The sequence below is a fragment of the Prionailurus bengalensis genome, chromosome X (genome assembly GCF_016509475.1).
Source record: "Prionailurus bengalensis isolate Pbe53 chromosome X, Fcat_Pben_1.1_paternal_pri, whole genome shotgun sequence".
Classification (NCBI taxonomy): domain Eukaryota; kingdom Metazoa; phylum Chordata; class Mammalia; order Carnivora; family Felidae; genus Prionailurus; species Prionailurus bengalensis.
Genome location: NC_057361.1, coordinates 39,747,660 through 39,763,226, shown reverse-complemented (window position 1 = coordinate 39,763,226; position 15,567 = coordinate 39,747,660). Strand labels below are relative to the sequence as shown.

Genomic DNA, 15,567 nt, shown 5'->3' with positions numbered 1-15,567 from the left:
GCGATGGAGGGGTTATGGGTGGGGGGATGGGCTAAATGGCCAAGGGACATTAAGAAGGACACTTGTGGGGATGAGCACTGGGTGTTTTATGTAGGGGATGAATCACTGGATTCTACTCCTGAAATCATTATTGCGCAATATGCTAACTTGGATGTAAATTTAAATAAATAAATATACATTTACGCGCGCACACACACACACACACACACACAAATAAATAGGGAAAGCTACATTAAATAAATGATATAGGACTTCCCTCGAAGATGGCAGCAAAGTAGGATAACCCTTGGCTTGCTTCCAAACACAAATAGAAAACTTTGTACAAATCATTCTAAATGCCCCAGAAATCAACCTGAAGACTGGCAGAACAAACTCCACAACTCAAGGTAGAGAAGAAGTCACATCAAACAAGGTAGAAAGTGCAGACATGATTTAGAGGAGAAATCGATACTGGCTGCTGCAGAGCGGAGAGAGCTGTGGCTGGAGAGAAGAGTGAGAGAGTGAGATCAGAGCACAAGGGAATGCACAAGGAGAATGTTTCCCTATGGCCACTGGATTGGAAAATGAGAGGGGCTGAATTTCATGAGTTCTTGCAACCAGATGGCCTTAAATCGAAAACTTAAAGTATCAGTGGGCTGGGCTGGCCTCTGCGAGAGTCCAGAGGCATCAGGACTGCTCTTGGAGAGACAGCAGGCAAACAACCCAGGCACACACAGCATGGACACAGCTATCTGAAGAGCACCTGGGGAACGCAGTGGGAAGATGATCTGCTCCTCTCAGAGCATGCCCGTGAGAAGCAGTGTTCACAGAGAGATGTCTCCAGGAACAAAGTAGCTGGCTGGCACCATTCTCCCCCCACACTCCCACCACTCGGCATAAGCACAGAGCCACTAGCAAGAACCAGTGCAACAGGGATACTAGCTGCCTAAATTACTTACATTAAGCCCCACCCCCCTCCCCACTCCGGTGGAACTGCCCTTTATCAGTCACACTTACCTCAGCCCCAGTGCCATGGGCCCCTCCCCCAGAAGAACAGCACAAACTCCTGCCCACACCACATGCCCTGACCACAAAGTTCTGCAGGGTCTCAGTTCCAGTGGAGGTGATGACAGTTCTCATTTCACAAGCAGACCAGGGCACACCTAGTTAAAACCTGCTGCATTCAGGCCAGGGACACAAACTGCCTACAACAAGCAAAGAAAAGTCTCTGCAGATGACTGGCCTGAAGGAGAAAGCAGCCACGACACAATAGCAGAGTGCATACAGCACACAGCAGATACATTCCCTGAAGTGCCAGGCCCTGGACACTACATGACATCTTCTTCATAAGGCCATTAAGTTCAGGATCATGAGACACAAGTGGCTTTTCTAACATAAAAGAAGGCAGAGACTTAGACAAAATGAGAACACAGAAATTTATCTCGAATGAAAGAACAAGATAAGGTCATGGCCAGAGATCTAGGTGAAACAGATATAAGTAACAGAACTGATGGAGAACTTAAATCAATGACCATAAGGATACTAACTGGACATGAGAAAAGAATGGAAGACATCAGTGAGACCCTTACCACAGAAATAAAAGAGTTAGAATCAATCAGAGATGAAGAGTATAATAAATGAGATTAGAAACAGGACTGATGCAATGAACAGCAGGCTGGAAGAAGCAGAGGAATGAATTAATGACTAAGAAGACTCAGTAATGAAGCTGAACAAAAGAGAGAAAGAATAATTATGCAACATGAGAACAGATGTAGGGAACTCAGTGACTCCATCAAAACAACAAAAGCAGACCCACACCAAGAAATATTATAATTAAACTGGCAAATGTAGTGACAAAAAAAATTTTTTTTAAACAAGACAAAATAAGACAGTTACTTATAATGGAAAAACCATGAGGCTATCAAGCAGATTTTTCAGCAGAAATTCTCCAAGCCAGAAGGGACTGGCATGATATATTCAAAATGGTGACTGGAAAAAATCTGCCACCAAGAATGCCCTATCCAGCAAGGCTAACATTCAAAACAGGAGAAATAAAGAGTTTGACAGACAAACAAAAACTAAAGGAGTTTGTGACCACTAAGCCACTTCTCCAGCAAATACTTACACGGGACTCTGTGAGTGGAAAAGAAAAACCAAAATTGACAGTATGAAGGTAGGAAACACAAAAGCAGTAAAAAGAAGATTTCTATTAAAAACTCAGTCAAACTAAAAGGATGTAAAATATAACAACATATACCTAAAATGTGGGGAGGACAAGAGTAGAATGAGTTCAAATTTAAACGACCATCAACAATGTAGACAGTTATAGGCAGAAGAGGTCATGTATTAACCTAGAGATAACCACAAGTAAAAGAATAGTAATAGATATGCAATGAATAAAAAGAAATCCAAGTAAGGCAATAAAGAAAACCAGCACACCATGAAAGAATCAGAGAAAATCTCCAGAAACAAACACAAGCAATAAAATGGCAATAAATACATATCTATCAATAATTACTTTGAATGTAAATGGACCAAATGCTCCAATCAAAAGCCATCAGGTGATAGAATGGATAAAAGAACAAAACCCATCTATATGCTGCCTACAAGAGACTCCTTTTAGACCTAAAGACACATGCAGATGGAAACTGAGGGGGTGGAGAAGCATTTATCGTGCAAATGAATGTCAAAAGAAAGTTTGAGTAGCGATACTTATATCCAACAAACTAGACTTTAAAACACAATAACAGGGGCGCCTGGGTGGCTTAGTCGGTTGGGCGTCCGACTTCGGCTCAGGTCACGATCTCACGGTCCGGTCCGTGAGTTCGAGCCCCGCGTCGGGCTCTGGGCTGATGGCTCAGAGCCTGGAGCCTGCTTCCGATTCTGTGTCTCCCTCTCTCTCTGCCCCTCCCCCCTTCATGCTCTGTCTCTGTCTCAAAAATAAATAAAAACGTTAAAAAAAAAAGTTTAAAACACAATAACAAACGTAAAGAAACCAATCCATAATAATACGATAATAATAGGGGACTTTAACATCCCACTTACATCAATGAGCAGATCATTTAAACAGAAAATCAACAAGGAAACAATGGATTTGAAGGACACAATGGATCAGATGGATTTAACAGATATGTTCAGAACACTGCATCCTGAAACAACAGAATACATATTCTATTCAAGTGCACATAGGACATTCTGCAGAACAGATCACATATTAGGCCACAAAACAGGACTCAACAAACTCAAGAAGATCAAAGTCATACCATGCACCTTTTCTGACCACAATACTATGAAACTAGAAGTCAACCACAAGAAAAACTCTGGAAAGACCACAAATACACACAGGTTAAGTAACATGATACTGAACAATGAATGGGTCAACCAGTCAATCAAAGAAGAAATAAAAAATGTATGAAACAAATGAAAATGAAAACACAACAGCCCCAAACCTTTGGGATGCAGCAAAAGAAGTTCTAAGAGGGAAGTACATAGCAATACACACGCCCCTACCTCAAGAAGAAAACGCTCAAATAAACAACCTAGCCTTCTACCTAAAAGAGCTAGAAAAGGAATAAATGAAGCCTAAAGCCAGCAGAAGGAAGAAAATAATCAAAATTAGAGCAGAAATAAATGATATAGAAACTAACAAAACAACAGAGATCATGAAACCAGGGGCTGGTTCTTGGAAAAAAATAGTAAAATTTATTAACCTCTAGCCAGATTCGTCAAAAAGAAAATACACACACACACACACACACACACACACACACACACACAATCACAAATGAGGGGTGCCTGTGTGGCTCAGTCAATTAAGCATCTGACTTCGGCTCAGGTCATGATCTCATGGTTCGTGAGTGCAAGCTCCACATCGGACTCTCTGCTGTCAGTGCAGAGCCCACTTCAGATCCTCTGTCTCCCTCTCTCTGCCCCTCCCCCACATCTCTCTCTCTTTCTCTCTCTCTCTCTCTCTCTCTCTCTCTCTCTCTCCCCCTCTCAAAAATAAACATAAAAAAGTACTTTAAATTTTTTTTAAAAAATGCAAAAATAAAATCACAAATGAGACAGGAGGAATAACAACCCACACCACAGAAATACAAACAATTATAAGATTATTATTATGAAAATCTATATGCCGACAAATTGGACAACCTGGAAGAAATAAATTCCTAGATATAAATTACCAAAACTGAAATAGGACGAAATAGAAACCATGAGTAGACCAATCCAATCCAACAAAGAAATTGATTCAGTAATCAAAAAACTCCCCCAAACAAAGTACAGGAGAAGATGGCTTCACAGGTGAATTCTACAAAACATTTTAAGAAGAGTTCTCCTCAAAGGATTCCAAAAAAGAGAAAAGGAAGGAAAACTTACACATTTATTCTATGAGACCAGCATTAACCAGATACCAAAGCCAGATAAAGACACAAAAAAAGAGAACTACGGACCAATATCTCTGATGAACACTGATGAAAAATCCTCAGCAAAACACTAGCAAAGCAAATCCAACAATACATTAAAAAAAAAAAAAAAAATCATTCACCATGATCAAGTTGCAAGGGTGGTTCAATATTCACAAATCAATGTGATAAATCACATTAACAAGAGAAAGGATAAGAACTACAGGATTATTTCAACAGATGCAGAAAAAGCATTTGATAAAGTACAGCATCCACTTATGATAAAATCTCTCAAAAAAGCAGGGTGAGAGGAAACACACCTCAACATAATAAAGGCCATATATGAAAAACCCTACATCACCCTAAATGGGGAAAACCTGAGAGCCTTTCTTCTACGATCGGGAACAAGACAGGGATGTCCACTCTCACCCCTTCTGTTAAACACAATATTGGTCAATATAAAGAAATAAAAAGGCATCCAAATTGGCAAGGAAGAAGTAAAACTTTCACTATTTGCAGATGACATGGTGCTATACATAGAAAACCCAAGAGTCCATCAAAAAACTGCAAAAACTGCTAACTTCAGTAAAGCTGTAGGATACAAAACCAACATACAAAACTCTGTTGCACTGCTACACACCAAAAATGAGCAGCAGAAACAGAAATTAAGGAACTAATTTCATTTACAATTGCACCAGAAACAACAAGATACCTAGGAATAAACCTAACCAAAGAGGTGAAAGACCTGTACTCGAAAACTATAAAATACTGATGAAAGAAACTGGATGATGACACAAAGAAGTGGAAAGACATGCCATTCCCATGGATTAGAAGAACAAATATTTTTATAATGCCTATAATACCCAAAGCAATCTACAGATTTAATGCAATCCTTATCAAAATACCAAGAGCTTTTTTCAGAGAGTTGGAACAAACAATCCTAAAATTTGTAGGGAACCCCAAAAGACCAACGAATAGCCAAAGAAACCTTGAAAAAGAAAAACATAGCTGGAGGCATAATTCTGGACCTTAAGTTATATTACAAAGCTGCAGTGATCAAAACAGTATGGTACTGGCACAAAAATAGACACATAGATCAACAGAACAGAATAAAAAACCCAGAAATGAACCCACAATTATACGGCCAATTAATGTTTGACAAAGCAGAAGAGAATATCCAATGGGAAAAGACGGTCTCTTTAACAAATGGTGTTGGTAAATTGAACAACATGCAAAAGAACGAACCTGGACCATTCTCTTTCACCGTACACAAAGATAAACTCAAAACGGATTAAAGACCTAAATGTGAAACCTGAAACCATAAGAGTCCTTGAAGAAAACACTGGCAGTAATTTCCTTGACATCAGCCATAGCAACTTTCTACTAGATAGGGCTCCTGCGGCAAGGGAAACAAAAGCAAAAATAAACTATTGGGACTACCTCCAAATAAAAAGCTTCTCCACAGCAAAGGAAACAGTCATCAAAACTGAAAGGCAACCTACAGAATGGGAGAAGATATTTGCAAATGACGTAGCTGATAAAGGGTTACTATGCAAAATATATAAAAATCTTATACAATAAACACCCCAAACACAAATTATCCAATTGAAAAATGGGCAGAAGACATGAATACACATTTTTCCAAAGAAGGCACACAGATGGCCAAAAGACACATGAAACGATGCTCAACATTTCTCATCACCAGGGAAATGCAAATCAAAACTACAATGAGAGATCACCTCACACCTGTCAGAATGGCTAAAATCAACAATACAAGAAACAACAGGCATTGGTGAGGATGTGGTAAAATGGGAACCCTCTTGCACTGTTTGGTGGGAATGCAAACTGGTGCAGCCGCTCTGGAAAACAGTATGGTGGTCCCTCAAAAAGTTAAAAATAGAAGTACCCTACCATCCAGCAATTGCACTACTAAGTATTTACCCAAATGCAATAATACTAATTCAAAGAGATACATGCACCCCTATGTTTACAGCAACATTACCTACAATAGCCAAATTATGGAAACAGTCCAAGTATCCATCGATGAATGGATGAAGATGTGGTATATATATAAATACTATGGAATATTATTCAGTCATGAAAGAGAATGGAATCTTGTCATTGGTAACCATGTGGATGAAGCTAGAGAGTATTCTGCTAAATGAAATAAGTCAGTCAGAGAAAGACAAATACCGTATCTCCTATGTGGAATTTAAGAAACAAACGAGCAAAGGAAAAAAGAAAGGGAGAGGTAAACCAAGAAACAAGCTCTTAACTATAGAGAACAAACTGATGGTTACCAGAAGGGAAGGGAAGGGGGGGTGGTGAAACAGGTGATGGGGATCAAAGATTGCACTTCCTATGATGAGCACCCCATGTTGTATGGAAGTGCTGAATCACTATATAGTACACCTGAAACTAATATTACACTGCAGGTTGACTAACTGGGAACTTAAATGTGAATGTGAAAAGAATAACTGATATAGCTTTCCAAGAACAATTCCTAACATGACATAATATGTGTCTATATTTGGACATATGACATTATACAGAGAAATAAAATGTATTTAGAGATAGTATGACAATACACCGAGCAACCTATTAGAATCTAATTGTTAAATCTAGTAAAAACAGTTGTGTGGGAGATGACATCCCATTAAAATTATCCATACCTAAATAGAACTAGTGTATCATTCAGCAATCCCACTTCTGGACAGATTTTCAAAGGAAACAAAACCATTATCTCCAAGAGATATATCTGTATTCCCATGCTCAATGCAGCATCACTGACAACAGCCAAGGCATGGAAACAACCTAAGTGTTGGTGGAAAGATGGGTGAAGAAACTGTGGTATATAAATATAATGGAATAGTATTTCAGCCTTAAAAGAGAAGGAAATTCTGTCATTTGCAACAACATGGGTGAACGTGGAAGTCATTATGCTAAGTGAAATTAGCCAGACAGAGGAAGACAAATACTTTATGGTATCACTTATATGTAGAATCTGGCGGGGGTGGGGAGTGGTAGGTGAGGTGACAGGTGTGTTACTTTACTCAATGCAATGCGTGTAATTGCAGAAATCCTTTCACTGTGTGTGTGTGTGTGTGTGTGTGTGTATCAAATCATCACACTGTGCAGTTTATCTTACAATTTTATTTGTCGGTTACACCTCAGTAAAGCTTAGAGGCACCTGGGTGGCTCATTCGGTTAAGCGTCTGACTTTGGCTCAGGTCACGATCTCACTGTCCATGAGTTTGAGTCCCACATCAGGCTCTGTCCTGTCAACGCAGAGCCTACTTCAGATCCTCTGTCCCCCACTCTCTCTGCCCCTCCCCAACTCATGCATGGATGTGCTCTCTCTCTCAAAAATAAAAATTAAAACATTTTTTAAAATGCTAAAAAATAAAGTAACCCTAACCCATATTTATGATTAAATTTAACCAAAACATTTCTGGGCTCAGCCCAAATAGCTCCTGCTCAGAGAGGCCTTCCTTAACCCCTCTTGTAAAAAAAGTATTCCCTCACTTTTCTGTCTTAATCACAGTCTTATTGTTTAACCCTGTAAAGGTAATGTGGGTATAGGGCCCTCGGGGTTTGTAAAGTGATACTAAATAATGTCTACATTTATTAGCAGGGAGACTTTTTATATAAAGAAACTTTAATTCAATTATTTTGAGTACCTAGCAGTGGCCATTAACCATATAGGACTACTTAAATTTACATTTCAAAATTCCATATTTATAAATATTCCTACAATTAGCTGAACTATAAAAAAGTTACTTTCTATAGGGAGTATAGAAAGTATAAGCATTTTTCATATGCTTACAGTGTCATCTTTTGTCGCCTAATAATTACAGTCTCCTTGCCATGAATTTTGTTCTTCTGGTTTTGTTTTGTTTAATCTTAATGGGAACTACAATGTATCAAATGAAAGAACCGATGGAGGGAGGGCCCTGTCCCCATATTACCTTCACAAGATTAAAAAAAATTAAGACTAACAGACAATTTCTCATGAGAAACAATGAAAGCCAGAAGACAATGGAATGTAAATTTCAAAGTGGTCAAATAAGATAATTCCACCACCAGCAAAAACTCTCATTAAAAATAAAAGTGAGGAGGGGCGCCTGGGTGGCGCAGTCGGTTAAGCGTCCGACTTCAGCCAGGTCACGATCTCGCGGTCCGTGAGTTCGAGCCCCGCGTCGGGCTCTGGGCTGATGGCTCAGAGCCTGGAGCCTGTTTCCGATTCTGTGTCTCCCTCTCTCTCTGCCCCTCCCCCGTTCATGCTCTGTCTCTCTCTGTCCCAAAAATAAATAAACGTTGAAAAAAAAAATTTAAAAATAAATAAATAAATAAATAAATAAATAAATAAATAAAATTAAAGTGAGGAAACTTCGGCTTTGGCTATTGCCAAAGTTCACTAAGAACTAGAAAAGTTCAGGGGAAAAAAAAAATCAGAACTTCTCATTTTGAAGGCAGCAGAGAGCTCCTGAGGTAATGAGAACAGAAGGGGCTAAGACTCCAAAGAAAGAACAACTTTGGAGAGGAACCTGATTTCTGTAGCTGCTTTCCCCCCGGGGCCCTTGCTGATTTGGCAAAAATCAGCAGTTGGCAGAAGCTGGGATTAGCATTGGCAGGTAAAGGCTGATCCACAAGCTGATGTAATTCTCACAAGCATCTTCTCAAGGTTGATAAAATCCCTAGATTAGTAGGGTGCATAAATTCTTCTTCCTAGGGCACACACACCCATGTGTTTTGGGGGAATCAGGGGCACAGCAGATCGAAGTGTCCAGGAATCTGATGTTAATTTTTTCAAGCCCTCCATGGTGGCATTGAAACTAAAGAGACCTTACAAAACAGATGCACAAATATGACAGTATTTTTTCCCCTAAAGAGTGGTTATAAAATTTATGTTTTGGGTAAACTCTGATTACTCAATATTTTACTTTCATATCCAATTATAACTGATTTTCCATGCTACTGCCTAGAGTAAATGTCTATGTGTTATGCCTTTTATCAGACAACTAAGCAAAGTCTGCCATACACAAAGACAAAATGTTCTAATTAAACAAAAAAAGGTTTGTAAGTATAGCAACCATAAAAGTATTTATTGGTAATTAGATCAAGAGATGACTCTAATATGGCTTTTAAATGGTGACACGTGGAAGGAATATTTCATTCTTAAGAAAAAGTAAAACTAAATAGCAATGCATTATAACAACCACCTATAAACATTTTGCAAAGAAAACTAGGCATTCTACATTAAGAATAAGAGAAAACATGGGGTGCCTGCATGGCTCAGTCGGTTAAGGTCGAGACCTTGTGGTCTGTGGGTTCTCGAGCCCCACATCGCACTCTGTGCTGATAGCTCAGAGCCGGGAGCCTGCTTCAGATTCTGTATCTCCCTCTCCCTCTGCCCCTCCCCCCTGCTCATGCTCTATGTCTCAAAAATAAACATTAAGAAAATAATAAAAAAGAGACTAAGAGAAAACTTAAACAGTCATTTAAAGCTACAGATAGTTCAAAGTTTAGAGGCAAAACATATTAAATGAAACTTCTTCATACACAGCAAGTACTGTTTCACTAAGTAAAATCTTGATCACATTTAATGAATATAAAATATATGAAGGAGACAGTGTCCAGAATCCCATTAAAATACATGTATGTCTGATTTCACTTATGGGTGATCACATTTGCTTAAAGTAAGATAAGTTAAAACACTTACCTGGGTTTCATATAAGTGGGCAATGTGAAATTGAACTGCAAAGATGATGGAAAATAAAAATCAATACCATTAGAGTAGTGTTTAGGGTAAATTAAAGAAGAATATAAAATGCCAAACATAAGCACAGTCTACACTATAGAGATTTAAGTAACAGAACATAACTTTTATTTTTAATAAGACAAAATACACAAGCAAACACACTCAAGAACATGACACAAGAAGCTGTTTGTGCCACATGTATTCATTGTTGGTCATTATCAAAATTTGTCAGTTTAATTATTAAAATCAACATTAAAATCTATAGCAAGTGAGTATATTCCTTACAACATTCAAAACTGTAAGATTAAGCAAACAGAGAAAACTCTTATAAATCTATGCATATCAAAACATGATATTTTAAAAACAGAGGTCCATGTCAATAAAATATAGTAAAGTCAGTATTTCGGTTAAAAAAAAAAAAGTACTAGAACCAAAGAAAGCCTCTAATTCTTTATACCGTATTTCATAACAACATTTATAAAGAAGTCATAAGCCAGGATGACTCTAGTAACAACACACAGAGGAAATGAGTTGTTGCATTTCTCTATCGGTTGTTCGGAATTATTCAAAAAAAAAAAAAAAGACAAACCACTTAGAAGGCAAGAATAGTAAAGAGTCACAAGATTAACAAGTATGTCTTGAAAATCAAATAAATATACTTCAGCTTCTGTTTGCAGGTCTTCCTGATACACTGCATCACCAAAGTATGAATGATGCAACAAAAGCAACAATGAACCAGGAAATCAAAACTGGATTCTAGCTACTTTAATGCTCTAATTTCCATTCTTCAATGACAAACCTCTTTTTTAAATGTTCCATCTACCTGGATTTCACAGCTGGATTTCAAAGAGTCTGGGAGCCTATCAAATGTATATGCAAAATGTTTATGTGCATCTTTGAAAACAAGGTCCACACAGCTATCATCAAGTACTCACTGAGGGATGCACCATGAAGTAACTCTCTCACTGATTCTCCTAACAGTAAGATTCACCTGGGAGGTTTGTTAAAAATAGAGATTCCTGAGATTATGATTCAGTGAGCCTGGGGCAAGGCCTAGAAGGCTGCCTTTTTAATGGGTTCTGCAAGATATTCTGATACCTGTTCCCTCGACCAGCACCTGGGAAGAACTAAACTAAGTAACCCTAAAAAGCAAAACAAACAAATGAAATATATAATGAACTTTAAAACCAAACATTTTTGGATCGAAAGTAAATACTACATCTCTCTCCATAAACAATTGTTAAATATCACACATTAATCAGAGATGAGGCAAAACAAATATCTTTAGAAAATGAAAATCAGTTTTGTGAAAAACACATAAAAATAATAACAAAATTTCTACATATAGAGATATCCCCTTTATCCAGATCTGTTGAGGGCTTTTCTTATTCTGCACTCCCCCTTTCCAATACAGCTCTCCTAGAGATTCAAGTCCAAATCTCACCTCAGTGCATCACTGGAGGGAGACTGGGTTACAGGCTAAGAGAACGAGAAAGGGATGGAAAAACTATATTCATTTCCTATCTTCTTACACCTCTAATAAAGGTGATAAGGAAGAAAAGAACTAGCTAGCTAGCATCCCACTACCACCTTTAACTTCCTCTAAGCTCAGTCCCTAGGCCCTCCATCTAGGGCCCCCCTAAGCAATGAATTACTAAATCCAGTGTCATCTTTTGTAGTGTGAAAGTCACCACATATTTAAGTTGTTAAAAATCGTCTTCAAGTGAAATATAACCATACAACCAAAAAAGCTCCACTTGGCAAGTCTCAATTAGAAGTGGAAATTTTTAACAAAGATTGCCGTAAAAGGTTCTGAAATTAAACTTTATTCAGAAATTATACATTATTTTTAGAATTAAGAGAATTAATTAAATCTAGAGAAAACAATTTTATCCCAAGGGACCGACATATAATGAAAAGTCTCACGTCACCATGATTCTGCTTTTTAAAACACCAACTGTAATTAACCCCTCTTAAAAAGCTCTAGACGCAATAAGTGTATCTACTTACTTTTTAATTGCATAAATGAACTGTGCCATAAAATACAAATATCTCATATAGACATTTTTTTAAAAGCTTACTTTACTTTCTATAATTTTCTGATCGTCTTTAGTATCACAAAGTAACATGGAAGATTTCAAAGAGTAGTCAAGGTCTGTGGCATACACAAACAGGTGATGACTTTAAAATTCAAAGAGAAATACGCTTTGCAAAGATAGTAAGAGCCTGGTATTTAAATAGTAATAATGTCTGGCTCAAAGTAGGTAATCTACATTTGTTAGTGCTCTGTGAGACATCAGCCATTACCATGGCTATCATGTAATCACACAGACTGCCTAAAATAAACTACCCAATTCAACTGAACTATAATGGCCTAATGTCTCTAAATAAAGCCTGTTCCCTTCCATCACAGTAACCAGCCTTATAGCACAGAAAGTCCTGAGTCCAGGCAAACCAGGATGTGGGTTACCCTCCCTCCTATTTCCCTTCTCAACAACATACAGAGAGAGAGACACAGTAAACTTGAAAATGTATTCATGATGGTTCGAATATCGTCTTCACGTTCAACAGGAAAAGTTTTCTGCCCAATGGTACTCATTCTACAGATGTAGGTGTCTTCCTCTCAAGCAAGAGCAAGGACCTACAACTGAGATTTAACTTCAACAGAGCAGAATAAAATGAGGATTTACCAAAATAATTAGTCTAAAGTTTATGAAACATCCCTCAAAAGTTATCATTCAAACAGACATACAGTTATGAGAGTTAGCTTTAAGGTACAAGATATAACCAATTAAATGAAAACGAGCTGTTCCCTTACTCCCATATAATTAAGGAAAAAGTATAAATTAACATTTAATAAATGTATCGGAGTTAAACTTTTTTCTAATCTACCCTCGTTTTAGAAACTACAATATTGCTGCCACCATTTATTCAGCAAACACACTGATCGGTAGCAAATCCTGAGTTTCATTTAAAGAAAACAGAAATTTTTTATGTTTTCTCAGGAAACTGCCTCCAGTAGAAGCATGATATAATTGGTCTGGCTTAGACGATGATTTAATCCACACCATGTCGTAATTCGTGTACTAACAAGTTACATTCTAATTTCTACAGTCTTTTCATGTACGCAATCATTTTCTTAGGCATTTTTAACACTGACACTACTTTTCACCTGATGTCATTCTATGGAGTTAAAACACGAAATCACTTAGAGCAAAATCCCGACTTTCTAAAACCTAGAATCCTTTAACCTGAAATTTTCATTAAGAATGATTCAATTTTTCATACACTCTAATTAAAATTTTAATATTTCAAGAAAGTTTTAAAGAAATCGAGCTTGAACCCAATGAATATCCTTTAAACTTTTATTGGCTATACTGTAGAGAACACTAAATATGACAACACATGCATATTGATAAACACATCATAATCAACCCAATCTGCTTTTGGAAAGAGATGTACACAGAAGCAGAAAATAACTGAAGAAAACCACTGTTATCGGAACAGGTTTCTCACACACATTCTTTCTGAATTAATTGAAAAATGTCACTTCAAACTTTATATATGATGTGTAAAGCTGTAATAAAAAAAAATCAAAGGAGTATTCATAATTACCAATAATTTTAATACCACACAGCAGGAATCGGTGAGCTACCACGTAAGAATATCTGTATACTTATTTTTCCTAAAACACTGGCAAACCCTGTTTTTAATCCCCCCAAAAGTCATCTATGATATAATTAATGCATAATCAATCTTGTTCATTAGGGCAGACAATTTTAATTCAACTACCCAGTTCACTGGCATATCTATTTTAGACACAGGCTGTTCACAATAACTGGTCTCACATGTTCCATCTGTACAAGTAGCCATGGCAACCAATACAGTTAGATTCAATAATTCTAGAAGAAAAATTGCAAAGGAGTTTATCACTATCATCATCATCATCATCATCATCACCATCATTACTACTATTATTTGCCATGAGGTGATCTGAATACATGTAGAAAACTATTACTTAAAAATACTTACTTTCAGCATTGGACAAAGTGCAGGGATTGCAGTCAACCAAAGCTAACTGAAAATGCTGCAAGAAGAGAATGAGAAAATCAGTGCACTAAATTCAGTCATATACATGTGCCTTAATTTCCAGTACATAAGGTCTAACATAATCATGAAACCATGCTAGGCTAATAAAACACACTAGACAAACAGCTAGAATTACTTTGTACATTTATTGCTGATAACCTGCTGCTGGGTTACTTTCTTGAGACAAGTGAGAATGGAGAATTAACTTTAATCAAGTTATTGTATGTATAATTTTGCTTATATGAAAAAAGCTTCAGAAAAAGCCTTCAGGTAAATAGTAAGTATCAGGTCTAGAGCAGTTTAAATAGTTTAAGACCATTATTTTAAAAACTGAAAGTTAGGGGTGCCTGGGTGGCTCAGTCAGTTAAGCACCCGACTTCAGCTTAGATCATGATCTCATGGTTTGTGAGTTCAGCCCCACACCGGGCTCTACTGTCAGGGCAGAGCCTGCTTCGGATCCTCTGACCACCCCCCCCCCCCCTTTACCTCCCCACTCACACTCTCTCTCAAAAATAAATAAACATTCAGAAAAAAAACTATCTGAAATACTACCAAGGATGCATCAAATAGCCTGTGTTCAAGCTCCTCTATGAAATATAGTTTTCTTTTTAGAATGCATATGCTATTATATATGTAGGCAACATTAAACCACGAATAGTTTACAGTACCCATTTATAACAAGATCATATAAACCTGCCCAAAAAATGCATGCTAAATTCAGTGGATAACATGAATTTTTAAGAACACAAACCATGATCAAGGACACTGGGTGACATGTGACATCTACTTTATCAACATTAAATCTGGTGTATAAACTAAGAAAGAAAAACGAGTACCAGAGTTGGTATAAAATCCTTAAGATAAAAAAAAGTAAATCTCTTTGAACTCTGAATAAAAATATTTCCATATATGTATATTCAAATTTTCTGATTCTCTACAAGTTTTAACATTAAAAGTAATCAACAGCCAAAGCACAAACCCATTAAAAAAGTATTTTGACCACAATAAGCTCATTCTTCTCCACAACCCAAATATCTAAACAGTTGTATTTCTCACAACTATTGGACAAACTGAAAATTGATACACATTAATGACAACTTCTGGATGTAAACTCCAAAAGACTTTATCGAAAGAAATAATCATTAGCAAGCTTTCAGTACTATATTTCAACACAGAATGAACAAAACTGCACTTGGCCAACTAGAACCCTCCATTACCAAAAACAAACTCATGTCAGCTACCCAGTATTACAGTGAAAGAAAGATGAGAAGGCATCATTTGGTATGAACACAGCAGCTATCATATTCCTTCACAAATGTCTGTTATTGTGCAAGC

At 37.2% G+C, this 15,567-nt stretch overlaps 1 protein-coding gene across 8 annotated transcripts in view; it reads right to left on the bottom strand.

Moving 5' to 3' along the window:
- The window catches only part of KDM6A (lysine demethylase 6A), a 207,304-nt gene that overhangs the window by 71,525 nt on the left and 120,212 nt on the right, over positions 1-15,567 (bottom strand). For all 8 annotated transcript variants that reach the window (XM_043570230.1, XM_043570232.1, XM_043570227.1 and 5 more), the window contains exons 7-8: positions 14,176-14,230; positions 10,105-10,139 (exon numbers count right to left, since the gene is read on the bottom strand). In XM_043570230.1, coding sequence (XP_043426165.1) covers positions 10,105-10,139; positions 14,176-14,230 — 90 coding nt within the window. The remainder of the gene's footprint in view (positions 1-10,104; positions 10,140-14,175; positions 14,231-15,567) is intronic.